This window comes from Biomphalaria glabrata, chromosome 13 (genome assembly GCF_947242115.1).
Source record: "Biomphalaria glabrata chromosome 13, xgBioGlab47.1, whole genome shotgun sequence".
NCBI lineage: Eukaryota > Metazoa > Mollusca > Gastropoda > Planorbidae > Biomphalaria > Biomphalaria glabrata.
Genome location: NC_074723.1, coordinates 35,430,868 through 35,447,819, shown reverse-complemented (window position 1 = coordinate 35,447,819; position 16,952 = coordinate 35,430,868). Strand labels below are relative to the sequence as shown.

The following is a 16,952-nucleotide window of genomic DNA, read 5'->3' as shown; positions in this document are numbered from 1 at the left end:
GTAGGGGGATTTAAACTCAAAACCCCCTGGTAGAGGGTTTTTAACTCAAAACTGCCTCGGCTGTACTGTGGTAAGTGATGATTTAGTATTAAAATCTCACCTAAAATAAACAAAATGAAAGCAAAAATCAGTCACTTAATTCCGTTCCCCAGTGGGGGGGGGGATTTCATTTCGGGGGGGGGGTGGTTTGAACCCCAAGAACCCCCCCCCCCTGGCTACGCCCATGCGTTGGTTAATCTAGTCACTAGGATACAATCGGTTCTATTACCGGTATGATTCTACAGTCAAACAGTTAAATGGACCTCATTCACCAACCGTAAATAAACACATTTAGCCACGTGACAATATTGATAAAACAATGAAAATTACGTATCACGTGACAGCCTTTATGGATTACGTAATTTGTATAGAAGATATAAAGAACCACGTGGCAAAATGTTGTTTGTTTACGATTGGTGAATGAGGTCCATTGTAAAATAAACACAAAATAAATTTTCTGGTGCCTAATTTTCCGCTTTGTAAAAAAAAAAGCCTAATTATCCGGGTGCCTAAATATCCGAGTGCCTAAATTTCCAGACACCATTTGTTTGATAGCCGATGTATTTAATTTTTTTTTAAAGACTGAATATCAGAAACCATGAAGAACAAACTATAAACAACCACAATCCTACAGTATCTCTCTTCCTTCAACACAGACGTGCGGGTGCGTGTGTGTGTGTGTGGAGGGGCGCCCCAAAGGCAGACCACGAGCACGGTGGCTTGATGACGTAGAGGCAGATCTAAAAGTCCGGGCATGGAGACGTAAAGCCCAGGATAGATCAGAATAGAAAGATGTCCTAAAGCAGGCCAGGGCCCTTCATGGCCTTCGGCGCCAATGGGGTGGGTGGATGTAGACAGATCGAATGCTGTCGACAAAATTGTATATTGTTGGACCGGTTGGTTGACAGTGCAAATATAATTTTATGAGTAATATATCGGCTATAATACAATACATGCAATGTATTGTTGTCAAGGCATGGTTAATATTGTGAGCCTGATGTGAGTTCATGCGTGACCTCCGTGACCATATCGAAGGTGCCAGTTCATGAATCATCATCTAATTCAGTGGTTCTCATACTATGGTCCTCGGACTCAAAGATTTGAAAACATTTTTCACTTAGATATTCCAGACTTTGGATTGAACCCTTTGCGCGTGGACAAACTCAGATCCCAATCACAGATGAACCTATAATATATTTATGCAGGAGCAGTTTATTGAAATATACACCAACGAGGAGCTTAAACCAATGTTTAAGCAAGAATACGATAAAACATTATATGTCAATATAAAGAAGCTGTTAAAACTGCTTTCATGTCTTCTTATTTGGTACAACGAGGATTCATTGCCGCAATGAACCTCATCACATATTAAAGAAACGGACTCGAAATGTGTTCTCGTTAAGCAGACAGTATATGTAGGTATACACTCATAAAATATCATTGCAACCACATCCAAGACATTATTATAAAAAAAAAAAATTAAAATTAAAACAAAAGTTTAATCTCAATAACCACTCCTTCAACAACTTTATTTTTATGCCTTTGTTACTAATATCATATGCATTTATGTAGCTTTTTCACTTGTGACAAGTTTTGACTAAAAATTTAAAAGGGGTCCCCGGGTCAAAAAAATTGTGAACCTCTGATTTACTTGATAGCTGATGTATGGCGAAAAGGAGAAGAGCCAATCTCTGAGTCATGCATGACTTCTGGATTGAGGTCTTAGAGCGCCCATTTACCTGTGGCGATTTTTCTGGTTGGCCAATTTCCCGATGTTCAATCTACTGTAGGTCAAAATTCCAGAACTATCATTTTTTGTAAAAAACCCAGACACCAGAGAGAGGGGTGTATGTGGATAAAAAGATGCCACTTTTTCTTTTCAAAAGTAGTTTTACGTTATCCAAAAAATCTGAGCATATAGGTCTAACGGTAGATTATATATAAGCCTATCTCTATAATGTATATAGCCTATATAGATCTAAGCAATATCAGAATTTAGGCTTACACTTTGGAACTGTGTGTTAATGCTTTCAAATCACTATTTATATCTTATTACGTTGAAGTTTGCTTGTTTGGTTCACTACTATAAATTTTTTCCCCCATTTCTTCTTAAACAATAATTAGGCACAGAGAAAGCTGTAAACATTACAGGCACGGAGTATATATATACCTACCTAACGAAACGATTAACAAAAAAAAAACAACAACAACAACAAAAAACAACGTAGAAATATGTCTAATTTTTATGATCTGCTGAACTGAATGTAAATACAATCATTATTTTTATTTTTAAACTTTATAATCCCTACCGAATTTCCGTAACACATTGTAAGATCTAGGCCTATATAAAATTTTTCTGGATGCGCGGTGGCTGGACGGTAATTTTAAAGCGCTTTAAATTGGATTCCTAACCGATTTTTTTTTATAGGCCCCCGATTCGAATCCTGGTGAAGACTGGGGTTTTTAATTTCACGGAGGAGGGGCTGTGGCTGAGTGGTAGGCCTAATGTCTTCAGAACCGAGGGGTTCCGAGTTTGAACCCTGGTGAAGACTGGGATTTTTTACTTCAGAATCTTTGGTTGGGGAAAAGTAAAGGTGCTTGGTCATTGCGCTGGCCACATGACACCCTAGTTAACAGTGGGCCAAAGAAACATATGACCTTTACATCATCTGTCCTATAGATGGCAATTCCTTCATATTTTTTTCATAGTCAGTGCAGTCTACCAACCTAGGTAAGAAATTGTCGACGTTTAAGCGTTATCTTCTCTTGTCACTGGGCCACCCAGTCCTCTTGAAGCACCTAGTCTCTTATCTAATCATATCTTATCATATACAGACGTTACTTCAAAAAAAGACCATTATGCCATACATGCATGTTAACCAATGACTTGGCAGTCTGGCTGGCTCAGGCAACCCATTTCATGCTCTAATAGCACCAGGGAAGAAGGGGCATTTGTACAAATTTGTCCTAGCATATGAGACGAGAAATGTGCCTTAATCTTTGTGTCTTTCTGAGTATTTTTGTTTTATTAGGTTTTGTTTTTGAAGATTATGGTTTAGTGTTTTATGTACCATAATTAGCTGCCATCTCCAGCATGTCCAGGTAGCAAGGTGTATCTGTCGTCAAGGGAGAGAACCCTTAGCTTAGTCGTTATCTCTGGGCCACTACTTCAGTTGTCGCGCTTGATAGCATTTTATTTATTTTTTTAAATGCGTTAGAAAAAAAAACAACACAAAACGAATGTATGTTTGTATTGTCATTTATTATAATTCTTTATTCCAGACAACAAAAATATTTTTGTTTAATCAGTAGATGCTTTGACAGTGTGATCTACATACACAACACTATATTACATTAGTGATCTACAAATAACATATCTGTATTGTGTATCTAAAACAAAAGGGGGAGGGGTGGGTGACCCCCCCTCCCCCAAACCTTGCCAAAATAATCATGAATGTAATCAGCTCTTTAAGAATGGATTATTATTATAGTTCCATTCTGCATAGATTTTATTATATGAAACAACATTGAGATACATAAAAGAAAAGGACTTCTAGAGCATTAAACTGAATACAGACACAGTTAAGAAATATTGAATATAAAAATCTAGATACCGGTAAAAAATAAAAAACTTTTTTTTTTCTTTTTTTGGTGTATGACAAACCATCACAACAGAATAATAAAAATATTGTCACGAAAGACAACAACCTCTGTTTACAGCAGGGCCCGCCTTAGACGATTGGGGGCCCACATCAAAGTGAATTTGGTGGCCCCAAATGAAATAGAGAAAAAAAAATCAGTTAAAAAAATAAAATGACGCATTTTATTTAAAAACTAGTGACTCAACTAATAACATAAAGCACAAGCTTAGCTATTCCTTCTAAATAAAAAAAATTGTTACCAGTCCTTTACAAGGCCCCTCACCAATCAGAGGCCCTAGGCAGCTGCCCAGTTTTCCTATGCCTAAGGCCGGCCCTGTTTATAGTGGTATGGCCAAGTCTTTACAAACAACATAGCATAAGAAGCTCAATAGTATTGCACTGTTAATTTGGCTTTACATTGTATTTTCAAACTAAAAAAGGGAGAGCTATTTGTACCATAGTACGGTGCAGTTTAAAAAGATGCACACCATTAGCTTATAAAAATTACTCATATAATATTTAGCAGCAAAACACCAAAAGAAAATCTATATTTATAATAAAACATCAGTTGAAAATGTGGACTTGTATAAGAAACTAGTGTCAAGTTCAAACTATTACAACAAAATAAATTAAGAAAATAAAATTTTAAAGACTCAAAAGTCAAGAGGTAAAGAGAAGTTTCAGTAGTCAGCAGTTTTCCCAGGGAAATGGGAATTTGGGCAGTCAAGAGAAAAATCAAGATGAAGTAAAAAAAAACAACATAACATTCTGACACTGTCTCTAAATTAATGAATAAAATGCAAATATTAAAAACCATAAATGCTGGCTTAAAACTGAGTGCAACAATTACTGATTGTAAATGAATTCATAAGAATGAAATACAATATAATAATACACACATTTATAGGAATGAAAAAAAAAAATAACACACTAATATAACAATGTCAATAAACATTTAGCAGACTATCTTTTTTTTTTTTTTGATGCAATGAATACGTTTCTTAGCACACATTTCTGACTTAGTTATTTTATTCCTAAGCACTAAGCAGAGAGAGCCCAGGCGTTGGTCACTGCCATAATAGATTTCTTTTTGTTAAAAATAAAATTATAATGCGCACAATCTACAACCAAATTAGAACACAGTATTGATACAAATAAAGAGAGACAAGATTGGAGGCCATTATCAGTTGATCTCAAGGAAACAGTTAATAACAAAACATCAATACATCCTAAGTCATTCTAAAGAAAGATGTTGGCTGTGATGAATAAACAGTTTAATATGTAGAAATTTATATGAAGAGATTTGAAACAGAACTAATACAGCAATTGGACCCCATGATGACATGCTAACCACTGTCAAAAAATGCCAAAAAAATGTAACTCAAAACTAAGGCCACATGGAAAGGTCCTCAGGGCTCGCAAGGACCTTCCTTCAGGGAACAGTACCAGGAAGAAGAAGAGGAAGACAGAGATAGTGATGGGAAGAGAACATCAAAGAATGGACAGGTCTATCAATGAATGAAATTCTATCCAAAGCAAAGGACAGAGAGGAATGGAGAAAGACGGTAGGTAGACAGATCTCGTGTGGTGCCCCATTGGTCCAACAGACTAAGAGATAGTTGATGGTGAATATGTAGCAAGACAAAAAAAAACTGAATAGAAACAATACAAAGATTACCTAGAGAAATTTCATTAAGTTATCTATAAACTCACTTCCCATTGATCTCAGACAGACAACATGCTACACCACTTTTAAGAAGAACATTAAGATCTATCTGTTTAAAACTTTTTTAGATTAATTGTCAATTTAGCTGTTGTGTTTGTAATGTTATTACAGCGCCTTGAGCCTAAATTTTCTTTCTTAACAGTGCTTCATGGACAGAATGAACTATTATTACTATTATATATGTAAAATTTAAATTCTAAAAAAGGTCGAACAGAAACAGAATAACATTGAATTTAATTAGTAAGTGTCAAAAAGGGCTCAAACGCAGGGACAAGGAGTAAGGAGACAGCATAAACATGAAATACAAAGCCTACAGCCCTAAAAAAAAATATACAGAGAAAGAGATTTGAAAGTGCACTTTTTATCTTTTAAAACAAAACATTAGCAAAGCAGCAACATGATTTTGAAGGAATATTCTATTAAAAACAGCAGGCACAGGTTATGTGTCGGTGCAAAAGCAAAAACAAGTTTAAAAAACAAAACAATGAAAAATATTTGAATCAACTCAATCAGCAAAAAAAAAAATTTAATACAATTCGTCATGGAAAATTTCACACCTGTTTTCCTACCAGTGGCTGGGCTTGATTATCGAGGAAATCTACAAGACTTTAAGCCCACAGCCTGAGGAAAAAGCTGAAGCAAAATTCAGATAATCATGAGCCCAGCGGGATGGAGGGGGGGGGGGACATTTCAAACATTGATCTCTTTTCTTACCAATCGCTGGGCTCCATTAATACAGTGCAGTAAATAACAGATTTTTATAACCTGCAATTTCTGTGTTAGAATATTGTGCTTTAGACAACTTAGAAAATGTATTTCTGAAGCTCAGAAGAAAAAATGGATAAAATGTTTCAACAACCTTCTTTCAATGAAAGTCATAGTCCTAAAAGTATTAAATCTCTTAAGCTCTTATTGTAAAGAAGTTAGTGAGAATTTTTTTACAGTCAATCCATGATTTTCATACATAGTGGGAAAAGCAATAAAGCTAGCTTGTTGGCGCATCCGGTGTACAAAACACAGGAAGTGTTGATGAGCTTTGTTTTTGAAAAAGTATATTTGTGCACGTTTTGGTAACTGCCAAGTTTGTCAAAGCACTTCCACGTGCAGGACAAAGTAATGTCAGGAGGAAGCATGAAACTTTCAGTCTGCGACGTAATACTTCAAAACAAAATGGGCAACCAACTAGAAGCAATCAAGGAGATTTGATACGCAGATTAACTGCCGCACTTGGAGATATCAATAGAACTACAGCTCAATTCTTTTTATTTAGTCGGCAACAGGGAAGTTCAGTTTAGTGTCCTTGACATTGTTTAGTTCATCGTGAACATCTTTAATACAAACATTTCGCATTTAACTCTATGTCCAACACTCTCAGGACTCTGAACATTTTAGATCTAAGCCCGGGACTAGGCTCAAAGTTACATACAAGATAAATTATTGATTCGTATAAATACAGGCCAGAATGATACATCCAGTCAGATTTATGCAAAATCAAATAGTAAAACATTTCCTCTAGATATTCAATATCAATGAGGCTAAAAGAAAAGCATGCACAATCACAGGTTAATTTTTCTTAGTGACTTAGATCACACAATAGTCTCTCTGTTTTTTAAAACCAACAAGGATCAAAAGACATTTTACCAACAAAACTCCAAATAATATTCATTATTCATTCAACCAAGATATAAACAAAAAGTGAAGAGACAACTCAGCTGGTAATGATTGGTTGAAATTAGAAACAATGTATCCAAATAAACCCACTGTAACTACTATTTTTCCACTTTAATAAATAAGCATCTTGGTTAATTTTTACTGAGCAATGATACAAAATCTGCTAACATATATAGTAATTTGTTTCGCAGCTTAGACATTCCAAAAATAAATGCATCAAAAAACCACACGCACAACCCTACCATATTTAAATAAACTTTTTTAACAAAGACGTCTCAAAGTTAAAATAATTTTAGAAGTCAACAACTGCTCCATCATCACTATTAAAGTGGTTGAAAAGTGGGCAACTTCTGAGCATGAATGCAAATACCGAATGGTATGAAAACTTATTTGCTCTTCATTTTGTCAGACATACTCCTTGACAAGGGGACATAAAAAAAAAGATAAGGACATCTGCGTATAGTTATAAGGACATCTGTGTATAGTTAATAAGGACATCTGTGTATAGTCACTCAATGAGCTTCTCTGTCTGTTGCGTCTGTTATCTTTTGTGGAATGTCGGTGTAATTGAAAAAAAAAAGAAAGTCGATTTAATCCAAACAAATTTCCAATAAGGATCAATGAATCATTTGTAATCTTATTATTATTCTACTCTTAATTTTCCATAAGTTTATAAGAAATTACAGAAGGCAATTGTATTCTAGTCCATATTGTTCAATATTAAAAGTTAAAAAAACATCTTCAACTCAAATTTATTTTCTGAATTCAATGTTTATACCAGATGTCTATACCAGTTCATAACACAATGTAATCTGTGATCTAATCCGCACTGATGCTTAACAGTGGAACCTTGACAAAATAAATTTATGAATGATGTCAGTAAACGGACAATGGTGTCAGTTTTTAATGACTCCTATAATAAGCAAGCCAGAGTCATGGAGATAAAGGACTGGCTATAGATCCAAGATTTCATTGCACAAGAGATATAAACTACAACATTAATCAACATAAACATTCAGGATGAAAAATAAGATTAACTGGAAAGTTAAACAGAAAAGATTACTGTTTATACATTTTAAGATTAATAACCAAAAAAAAAAAAAAAAACATAACAAAATGAGACAGCCAATTAAAAAAAAAAAAAACAAAAACAAGAATTAAAAGCAAAAGAGAAAGACTAGGCAATCTACACAGATTTAGAAACATCTTTCCGATGAGCCTTCCATACATCATAACAGAGCAGGTTGGATTTAACCCTAACAATTGACTTCTGCATTAAGATCCACTAATAATCCATGAAGAGCTTTTTGCTATAGTTAAAAGAGTTTTCGATTCAAGCTTACAAATATAAGGTTAGTACCCGCTACATCAAATTTATTTTCATGTCTAGTACCGGTACTTCAAAGTTTCTGTCATGATAACTAGAGTGCACCAAAACATTAAATCTACCGTTAGTTAGTATGCATTTATTTAGTTTAATGCCTGCAAAAAATCATTATAAGGTGATAATGAGAGGAAACAAATGGTAAGTTTAAATGTTTCTCAATACTCTATGTTAAAATGACATAGAAATTGGTAAGTCTCCAATTAACTTAGGCCTAAATAACTTTTCAAACAGAGATGACTACCATAGCTTTAGTCATAAAGTATTTTGAAATTATTGAAAAAAATAATAATGCATTGTCTTACGTCACAATATTACATAAAAATAGCAATATCTTACACTGCTTCATAAAACCCTGTTGACCCACATAATTTGCCAAACAATACACTGATAAAGCTCTGATGTGCTTAACTTGACTTTTTAAAAAAAAATGATGCTCATATCTTTGAGCACAGCTTCGATGCACATTATTTAGTTATGTAAGAAAAGTGAAAACTGTCATAGCTTTCCTACAACTTGATAACTATTTGTTTCAAACAGACCTGCTAAGTTTCAATGACCATGGATGTATGAGGACAAACATTGTGTAAGACCTCTTACGTCCAGTGCAATAAGCGCAAACAGTAACAAACATACAACTAAGAAAGCAACACAGATAGTGGCACTGGGTTCGCATTGTCTACAGTAAATATATGGCACAGCCGTCTGCTCTATGTATAAATATTAAGGTTGTTAATACATTTTTCTGTACAATATATTCATGACGGAAAAAAAACAACAAAAAAAACATGACAATAAGAACAGCAAAAGTAGGACCTGAAATGAATGTCAATCAAATATAAGCTACAGACAGTAGCACTACCAACAAACACTAGAAACAATAATCAAGAATGATAAAATTTGTGTGCGCAAATATAAAGATAAATTAAAAGAGGTATCCGCTAATCCTAACCTAATTTTGCATTGTTAAATATGTGAAAGAAGGCATAGAAATATATTTTATATGGATCTGTAACATTAATAGGGCTACTAAGACATAATAGTTGAAAGTAACATGTCATAGGTCTGAAGTTAGCATTGGCTTGAAGTTAAAAAAAAAAAAATTCAATCCCTAAGAAAATGATAAAAAAATCTAAAATTTCTAACACTGAATTAAATCTGAATAAACAGTAGGACCACTGCTCAGTGGTACAATAAAACATAAACAAATTTAATGAGATCCTAAACATAATAACAATAGTAATAAAATCTTGACCATGCCAGTAATGGCTTGAAAAGCACTTTACCAAAAAATTTGAAAACTGATTTCCTCAATATTTTATGAAAGATAGCAGGCTTAATATAATTTTTTTTTTTCATATTTGGAACTTAATATGAAGTGATAGCTTATTCATCAAAATGTCAGACTCAATAGCTTTTCTATAGGTTCAAGATTATTTAAATGTTTATTTCCTATCTTTTTTTAACTCTAAAATTGTACAGAACTTTCATAATGGGGTCAAATGTTTAAAGGCAAACGAAAACAAAATAAATTAAAATCTGTGGATACAAAAAAGGCAAAACGTATTTGAAAATCTAGCAAAAGTTAATAAATTATGTGGATATGTCGAATAAATTTAAATATATAAGAAGAAACGAAAAGGAATAATGACAATCTATACAGCTGGATTTATCACATCATTGTGTCTTAAAATTCATACATTTTAAAGGAGTAGTGCTTAAAAGCTGACACCATTTCTGTCTCTGAAAAACCCGATCCCACCTTGGTTGAAAACAAGGGATGCAGGACTGGCGTAGCTTTCAATCAGAATAGGACCTTCAACTACTTTCACTTTCTCGCCAGGCCTTTTCTCTGTAAACACCTAAAAGGAGACAAAAACACAAAAGATTTTTAGTGTTGTGGAAATGAATTGTTAGTGTAAGCTTAGCTAAGAGAACTGCATGCATAGCAGCCAATCACTGCCTGGATGTGTGGTATACACTCTGTACTGTCATCCCAAGTTTGAACCCTGCCCACTGCCATCCTGCTGGAGGTTTGGGCTAGGATGTAACCTTCAATTCTAAAGGAACATTTGAAACATTCAATCAAAATATGGACCTATCTTTTACTCTGCTTCTTGGGAAACTGATAGTGTGTGCTTTCAGAGCTTGTTAATCTGCTGGCATTCATATAAATTAGTCAGACTCAGTGCAGACAATTTAAAAAAAGAAGAAACTATGAAAGCAAATCTAGAAGTTTTTATGCTTTGCCTAGACTTTCAACAGATCATCTGCTACATATAGTGTAGCAGTTTTTATGCTTAACCTGGACTCTAAACAGATGATCTGCTAAATACACTCTAGAAGTGTTGTTGCATTGTCTAGACGTTCAACATATCATTTACTAGATCTTCCACTGACACATTTCAGTAAAAAAGGAATGATATTGTAGTAAGCAGACCTTCACTGTATAATCTGGATTTGAATTCACTAAACAAAACCCTTCAATTTTCAGGATATGAGTTGCATTTCGTTCAGGCTAAGTAAACCATAAAACATAATAAAAATAATAATATATTTTTCTGATCATTAGGCCTGATGCCAAGCAGAAAGCTGAACCAACCTTCCACCCTGGCACTTTACTATTCCTAAAGTAGTGAGATACAGTATGGCTCTGAATAAACAGGACTTAACTCTTTCTCTCCATAATTTTTTTTTTGTTTCAATAGTATTATTCCTTTTGCTCATTTGTATTTAACTATCCTGTTATGATTAAACTTCAATTAACTTTTTTGCTTGTTATCAGAAAATGTTGATATTTGGTATTGAATTAAAAGAGGATGCATGCTTTATTTACAAAACACAAAATAAATTTTATAAATCCAAAAATCAGTTTAGTTTAATGGGGGTCAAATCAACGTTGGCATCGTCAATTAGGAGAGAAAGAGTTAAATATATGTTAGTACAATGCAAGAAAACACAAAACATCACTACCTTACTAACAGCTGTGACTATGGACTCAAAAAACTCATCAACATTGTAGGTCACCGTTTCCGATTCTTTCGGGTTGTAGATGAGTGGGTGATGAGACAATGTGACCCAGGGAATGTCTGAGCACCAAGGATTCCATTTCTGACCAAATGACAGCTGCTCTCCCTTGTCCCACCTGATTTGAATCCCGCCATGTTTGCGGTCTCTATAAGATCATATTAAAAACTATTATAATATTAGTAAATATATATACATGTATATATATAAAACTCCACAAAAAGGGATGACTCGTACTGGTAAAGCTAGTGAAATAAAGTTGATGGAATCTTCAACAACCTTCATATCCAGGTCTTCTCAATGCCCAACAGCCCCAAAGGAAATCAGCCATAACAACATTCTGTTCGACTTCTGATTTGGATCATACTATCTTCCGTCTTTGGTTCCTCCAATGGAGGTGAAAAATACCAAGTTATCAAAAAATATATATCTTATCTTATAAAATACAGATGTTGCTTCAAAAAAGAAGATGGTTGCATCCCACATGTGTCCCTAGGTCAATCTAGTCATGCATGTTAATTGATGACTTAAATTCTGCCAAGTCATTGATTTTCCTGGCTGACTCAGGTCACCCGTTCCAAGCTCATCCTTCAGGAGATTAGGGATAGGGCATAATACTTTTCATTTCTGAAGGAATATCAGAGGCTTATGAAACAAAACAATCAATCGTTTAAACTACTGCAAGGCAAATCTAGCAGTAGCAAGATGTGCTCTAAAATCCCTTTCTATTGATGGGTCTAATCCATAAGTCCAGCACCAAGCTTCATTGCTAGTGAAGGGTTAGGTATGAATACCAGGTACATTTCTCAGAGTGTGAAGTATCACTTACGGCATCAGAGAGGTTGTTGGGTATTGAAAATCACCAATGTAGATGGCGTTGATGAGATGTAGCATGACTCTCCGGTACTCGTACAGGGTTTCATTGATGAAGTTATACTTGACAATAAACATGGAGTACTCCGTCAGCAAGATGATCTTCTCTCTCTCAAAATCCCAGTGATCGATCCTGAAAAAAATTTTGGAAATTACATTAGAAGAATTTTTTTTCAAAAACTTTACTCCTTTCAGTACAATCTGGTGATCAATCCTGATAAAATATTGGAAATTAGATTCAATGAAAATATCATAAAAAGGGCATTAAAAATCACACGCACAACATTAGCATCTTTAAAGGAACATTTTGAACAAAAATGTCAAAGAAAAATCTGAAAAATCTTGGAAGACAACGACCACCCCCTCCATCAGAACTACGTCAAGTCATCACAAAATGGGCGACTGCTGTCAATCAAGACAGGAACAGAGCGGTACAAAAACTTGTTCGTACCTTACTCGGTTAGACTATATCAACACCACTCGTTGATCAGGGAAACATGAAAAGGACCAAGATGCCTGTGTGTAGTCGGTGAATGAACTTTTTATGTTGTGTCTGTTCTATTTATTTATATGTTTCTGTTATATGAGAAAAGAGTCCTTGTAATCACAACAAATTTCCATAAGGATCAATAAAGCAGTCTTAGTCTTTTTTTCAGCAACTTCACTCCTTTCTGTACAATTTTGTGATTAATCCTGATAAAATATTGGAAAGAAGATTAAACTATTTCCAGTGACTCCATTCTGTACACTAAGTGTCTACAGCTGCTTAAAATTAATGTCAAGTTCTGAACTATAGAGTGAAAAAACTTTAGAGAAGCGAAAAAAAAACAACTTCTGTTGAAATGTAGCAATGTAAAGGGAATGATTCTCTATTAACTAGTAAAGCCGAGGAATGTGAGAACAGTGAACTACTTACTCTGTATTGATAATAATATAGTCTAGTCCTGAATGCATTTTTTGTTAGCATAGAACCCAGAATCACTTTAACTCTTAATCTCTGTAATTATCCCCCCCCCCCCCCCCATTCTGGCGGAATCATTCACTTTATTCATTTGTAGTGCACTACCAAGTTATAAATAAATTTCAACAACCTTTTCGTTTGCTGTAAAAAAAAAACTACAGCGAGTATGGAACGGGAAATCCATTCAAGAACAATGTTATTCATATCGAACAAAATAAATATTTGATCTTGGTAATGAAAATAAAAGGTCACAGACAGTGAACAAGACCTCTGGGTCTAGGAAATATTTTATGATCCAAATTGAATAAACAAAATACTTTTTTCAAAATAATTATAAATTTTCTTCCGAAATATATTAAACAACACATGTGAAAGCGCATAAAATAGAAACCTGGAACTTGTCTTCTGTCACCAACACCAGAAAAAGCATGATAATAAAACACCCCCATTCAAAACATTTTAAACTTAAGAAGTCAAAACATGTTGAAAGATTAAAACTGTACAGAGAAATGACTAAGCCTAACAAACTGGACAGTATTAACTTCCTCCCCCGCAAAGAACAATCTACAATCTTCCAACTAAGAACAGGACACACACCACTATTAAATTACCACCTGAACAAAATAAACTCCACACAACTACCCCTTTGCAGACATTGCGCCCACCCCTTTGAAACCGTAAACCATATCCTCTTTGAATGCCCCTCCCTAATCCACCTTAGGCAGACCCTACTTCCACTACAGCCCAACATAACCAACACCCTGTACGGCAGTGCTGAACAGCTGAAGAAAACAGCACACTCAGCAGCAATAAAGCTGGCTAGAAGAAGAAGAAGAAGAAGAAGAAAGATTAAAACGAAATGGATGCTTAACAAAGGGAAACTATTCAAGATAAAGTTTTAAGCAATTAAAAAACACTTAGGGAAGAAAGGGGAAGTGTGGGCAAGTGGCTAAGTACACTTGAACTTGGCTTGGCTACCTAGGGGGCTCGAGGTTCAAAACCGGACACGAGCAGAGTTGTGTTTACTGAGCTAAAGTCAGCCCAGAAAACCTTTTCCCAGATACTCCCTCCCCACCACTGGTCCACAAATAAGATTGGACCATAGAACTCTTAGAATGCTATAACCATGAAAGTAGTGCTATATAAAAGCTATAATTAAATTATTATTTAAAGAAAAAAATTAAGTATGGTATTAAGAATCCATGATCTGCCAAAATAATGGGCTTAAATCATACAAATTTACTACAAACTAACACATTACTAATTACATGGCAGTATAGTTATTCAGATATATTGTAAATCAAAACTTACTCAGTAAGAAGCCAACTTGACTTCAATTCTCCATCTAGCTCTGGCTTGATGATACTTTTCACAGTGTTAACAGCTTTTTCAAAATGGGTTTCCTTCAAAACAATACAAAAAACAGGTTAGTCTTAGCTTTAGACTATCTAGCCTGTACCCAGCAGCTAATTTTAGCATTTTAAACAAATCTTGTAGACAGTGGTGTAGCTAGGGTGGGGGGGGGGGGAGAATTAGAAAGTCCCCCAGGCCCCCACTTGAGGGGGCCCCGAAATTAGTGTTTTGTACATTAAATATTAAATAGTACACAAAATGCAGGGGGCCCCAAAGACTCAAGCCCCCCCCCCCCCCCTTCCCGCCTAAAATGATGAAAAATTCCTAGATACGCCCCTGCTTCAGGACAGAAGACTAAAAAGTAAAGTAACAGTAAAATATCAAGTAAAGATGTATTATCAAATCAACAGTATTTGTTTTGATAAGTTCATATTTTAAAGTTTTTTTTTTAATTGGTTGGTGCGCAATTGTGTTTGTCATAAACAGTTATTGTGGTCAGCTCAAAGCTTGATTAGTGAGTTAGTAGGGACAGGCAATACTTGATACTGTTGCTAGTTCAATGCCCTAGTTCAGTGGTTCCCCCTCACAAATAAACTCTGCACTCTATCCAGAAGAAATGAAGAAATTAATTGTAGATAAAATAAATGAGAAATAGACGAGCTCCCATCCAAATCACAAGAAAGATGATGCTTACTATAAGCTATCCCGACAAGACCAACGTCTACTCTTTGGACTCAGGACCGGACACAACAGAATGCGACAACACATGTACCGGAAGCTCAAAATTGGAACCAGTGAAATCTGCCCATGTGGAATATCACCAGAAAATGCCAACCACGTCCTCCAAAAGTGTTCTCTTTACCAAAAGGCCCGTGTAAGACATTGGCCCCAAATCACCCCATTAGAAAGAAAACTATATGGAGAGCTCCCTGATTTGGAAACCACTCCGCAGTTCATCTCGTGTATTGGTCTAGTCATATGAACACTCCAACATAACAATGAGAACGATGAAGAAGAAGAAGTGGTTCCCAAATTTTTTCCTTAACAGAACACTTCTCACTTCTGAGTATTTATTGGAACACTTCTTATATTACACTTAGATAGATTAATTCACTTGGTGGCCTAGATAATTATTCCAGTTCGTGGAACACCTATTCAGGCCTGATGGATCACTGGGGTTCTGTGGAACACAGTTAGGGAAGAACTGCTCTAGTTAAATCATAAATGTGATGACTTTTGAACAGAAAGTTTACTAGGACTATCCGAGAGAAGAAAAGTAAGTAACCATGGTAATAGTAGTTCAATAGCTATATTGGACAAGAACCCCCACCCCCGTCTTTTTTTTTTCTCAGTATTGTGTATTGTATTGTGTATAATAATAGGAGACTAGATGCTCCCTAATACTAACATGAAAGGGTCTGCCATAAAAGGGCATATTGCTATTTTGTACTCAAGTCGATATTTATAACTATATAATCATTTTTTTTCTCTTTAAATCTATGTCCTGTTTGCTGGATCTAGAATTTTAGAGCTATTCTTTATAGTATACTATAAGTATAATATTTATATAACATAATACACTACAGTGTATATAAATACTAGATCTATATAGAATATACATTAACATTATAATTTAATATAATACATACTAGCCTAGATATGTAAATCTAGTCTATGAGTCTATACAGTCTATACTCTATAGGTCTAGAGTCTAGATTTAGAATTAGATACTTACTTTATAACAATAAAATGATCTAGCTGACAAATCCGATTGGATTACTCCAGGTCTAGTAGAAATACGGCTGGCTCCAGATTTATTACTAGCACTTCCTATCATACTGCCAGGCCTGTTTCTTGATAATCCTCTACTGTCCTGAGCATTGTTACTACTGCTAGTTGAGAATGATCTGAAAAGGCTTGGTTGCACTACGTTTACTGATACATCATCACTATCTGTCGCTCTGAATTCGCTACCGGTTGTTAGGTTGTTGTTAGTAGATCTATTACGATTATTATCTGTAACTGTAATGTCATTGACATTAGAACTTATTTCTAATGTGGCACCTTCGAATTCCTTTTGCGGAACTGGTTTGTCATCGTCTAAGCCTTCTGTCGAAAGTGTATCACTTTTATCTGCTAAATCTTTTAAATTGGCCATTTTCTCTAGAATCTAGATCTATCTAATAAATTAAATCACTTGGACTTGTTATCAGTGACAGATTTTTAGTTAGTTCCTGGAAAAGGATGTTTGGTTGGTTATTAAAAATTATTAAATAG

At 34.8% G+C, this 16,952-nt stretch overlaps 1 protein-coding gene across 1 annotated transcript; it reads right to left on the bottom strand.

Moving 5' to 3' along the window:
* Positions 1-3,284: 3,284 nt before the first annotated feature.
* Positions 3,285-16,916, bottom strand: LOC106071818 (tumor protein p63-regulated gene 1-like protein). Its single transcript, XM_013231998.2, has 5 exons — positions 16,411-16,916; positions 14,634-14,725; positions 12,318-12,494; positions 11,435-11,636; positions 3,285-10,323 (listed from the first exon to the last, which is right to left on the bottom strand). Exons 1-5 carry the CDS (start codon positions 16,831-16,833, stop codon positions 10,180-10,182), a joined length of 1,038 nt encoding a protein of 345 aa, XP_013087452.2. The 5' UTR covers positions 16,834-16,916; the 3' UTR covers positions 3,285-10,179.
* Between the last annotated feature and the right edge of the window lie 36 nt (positions 16,917-16,952).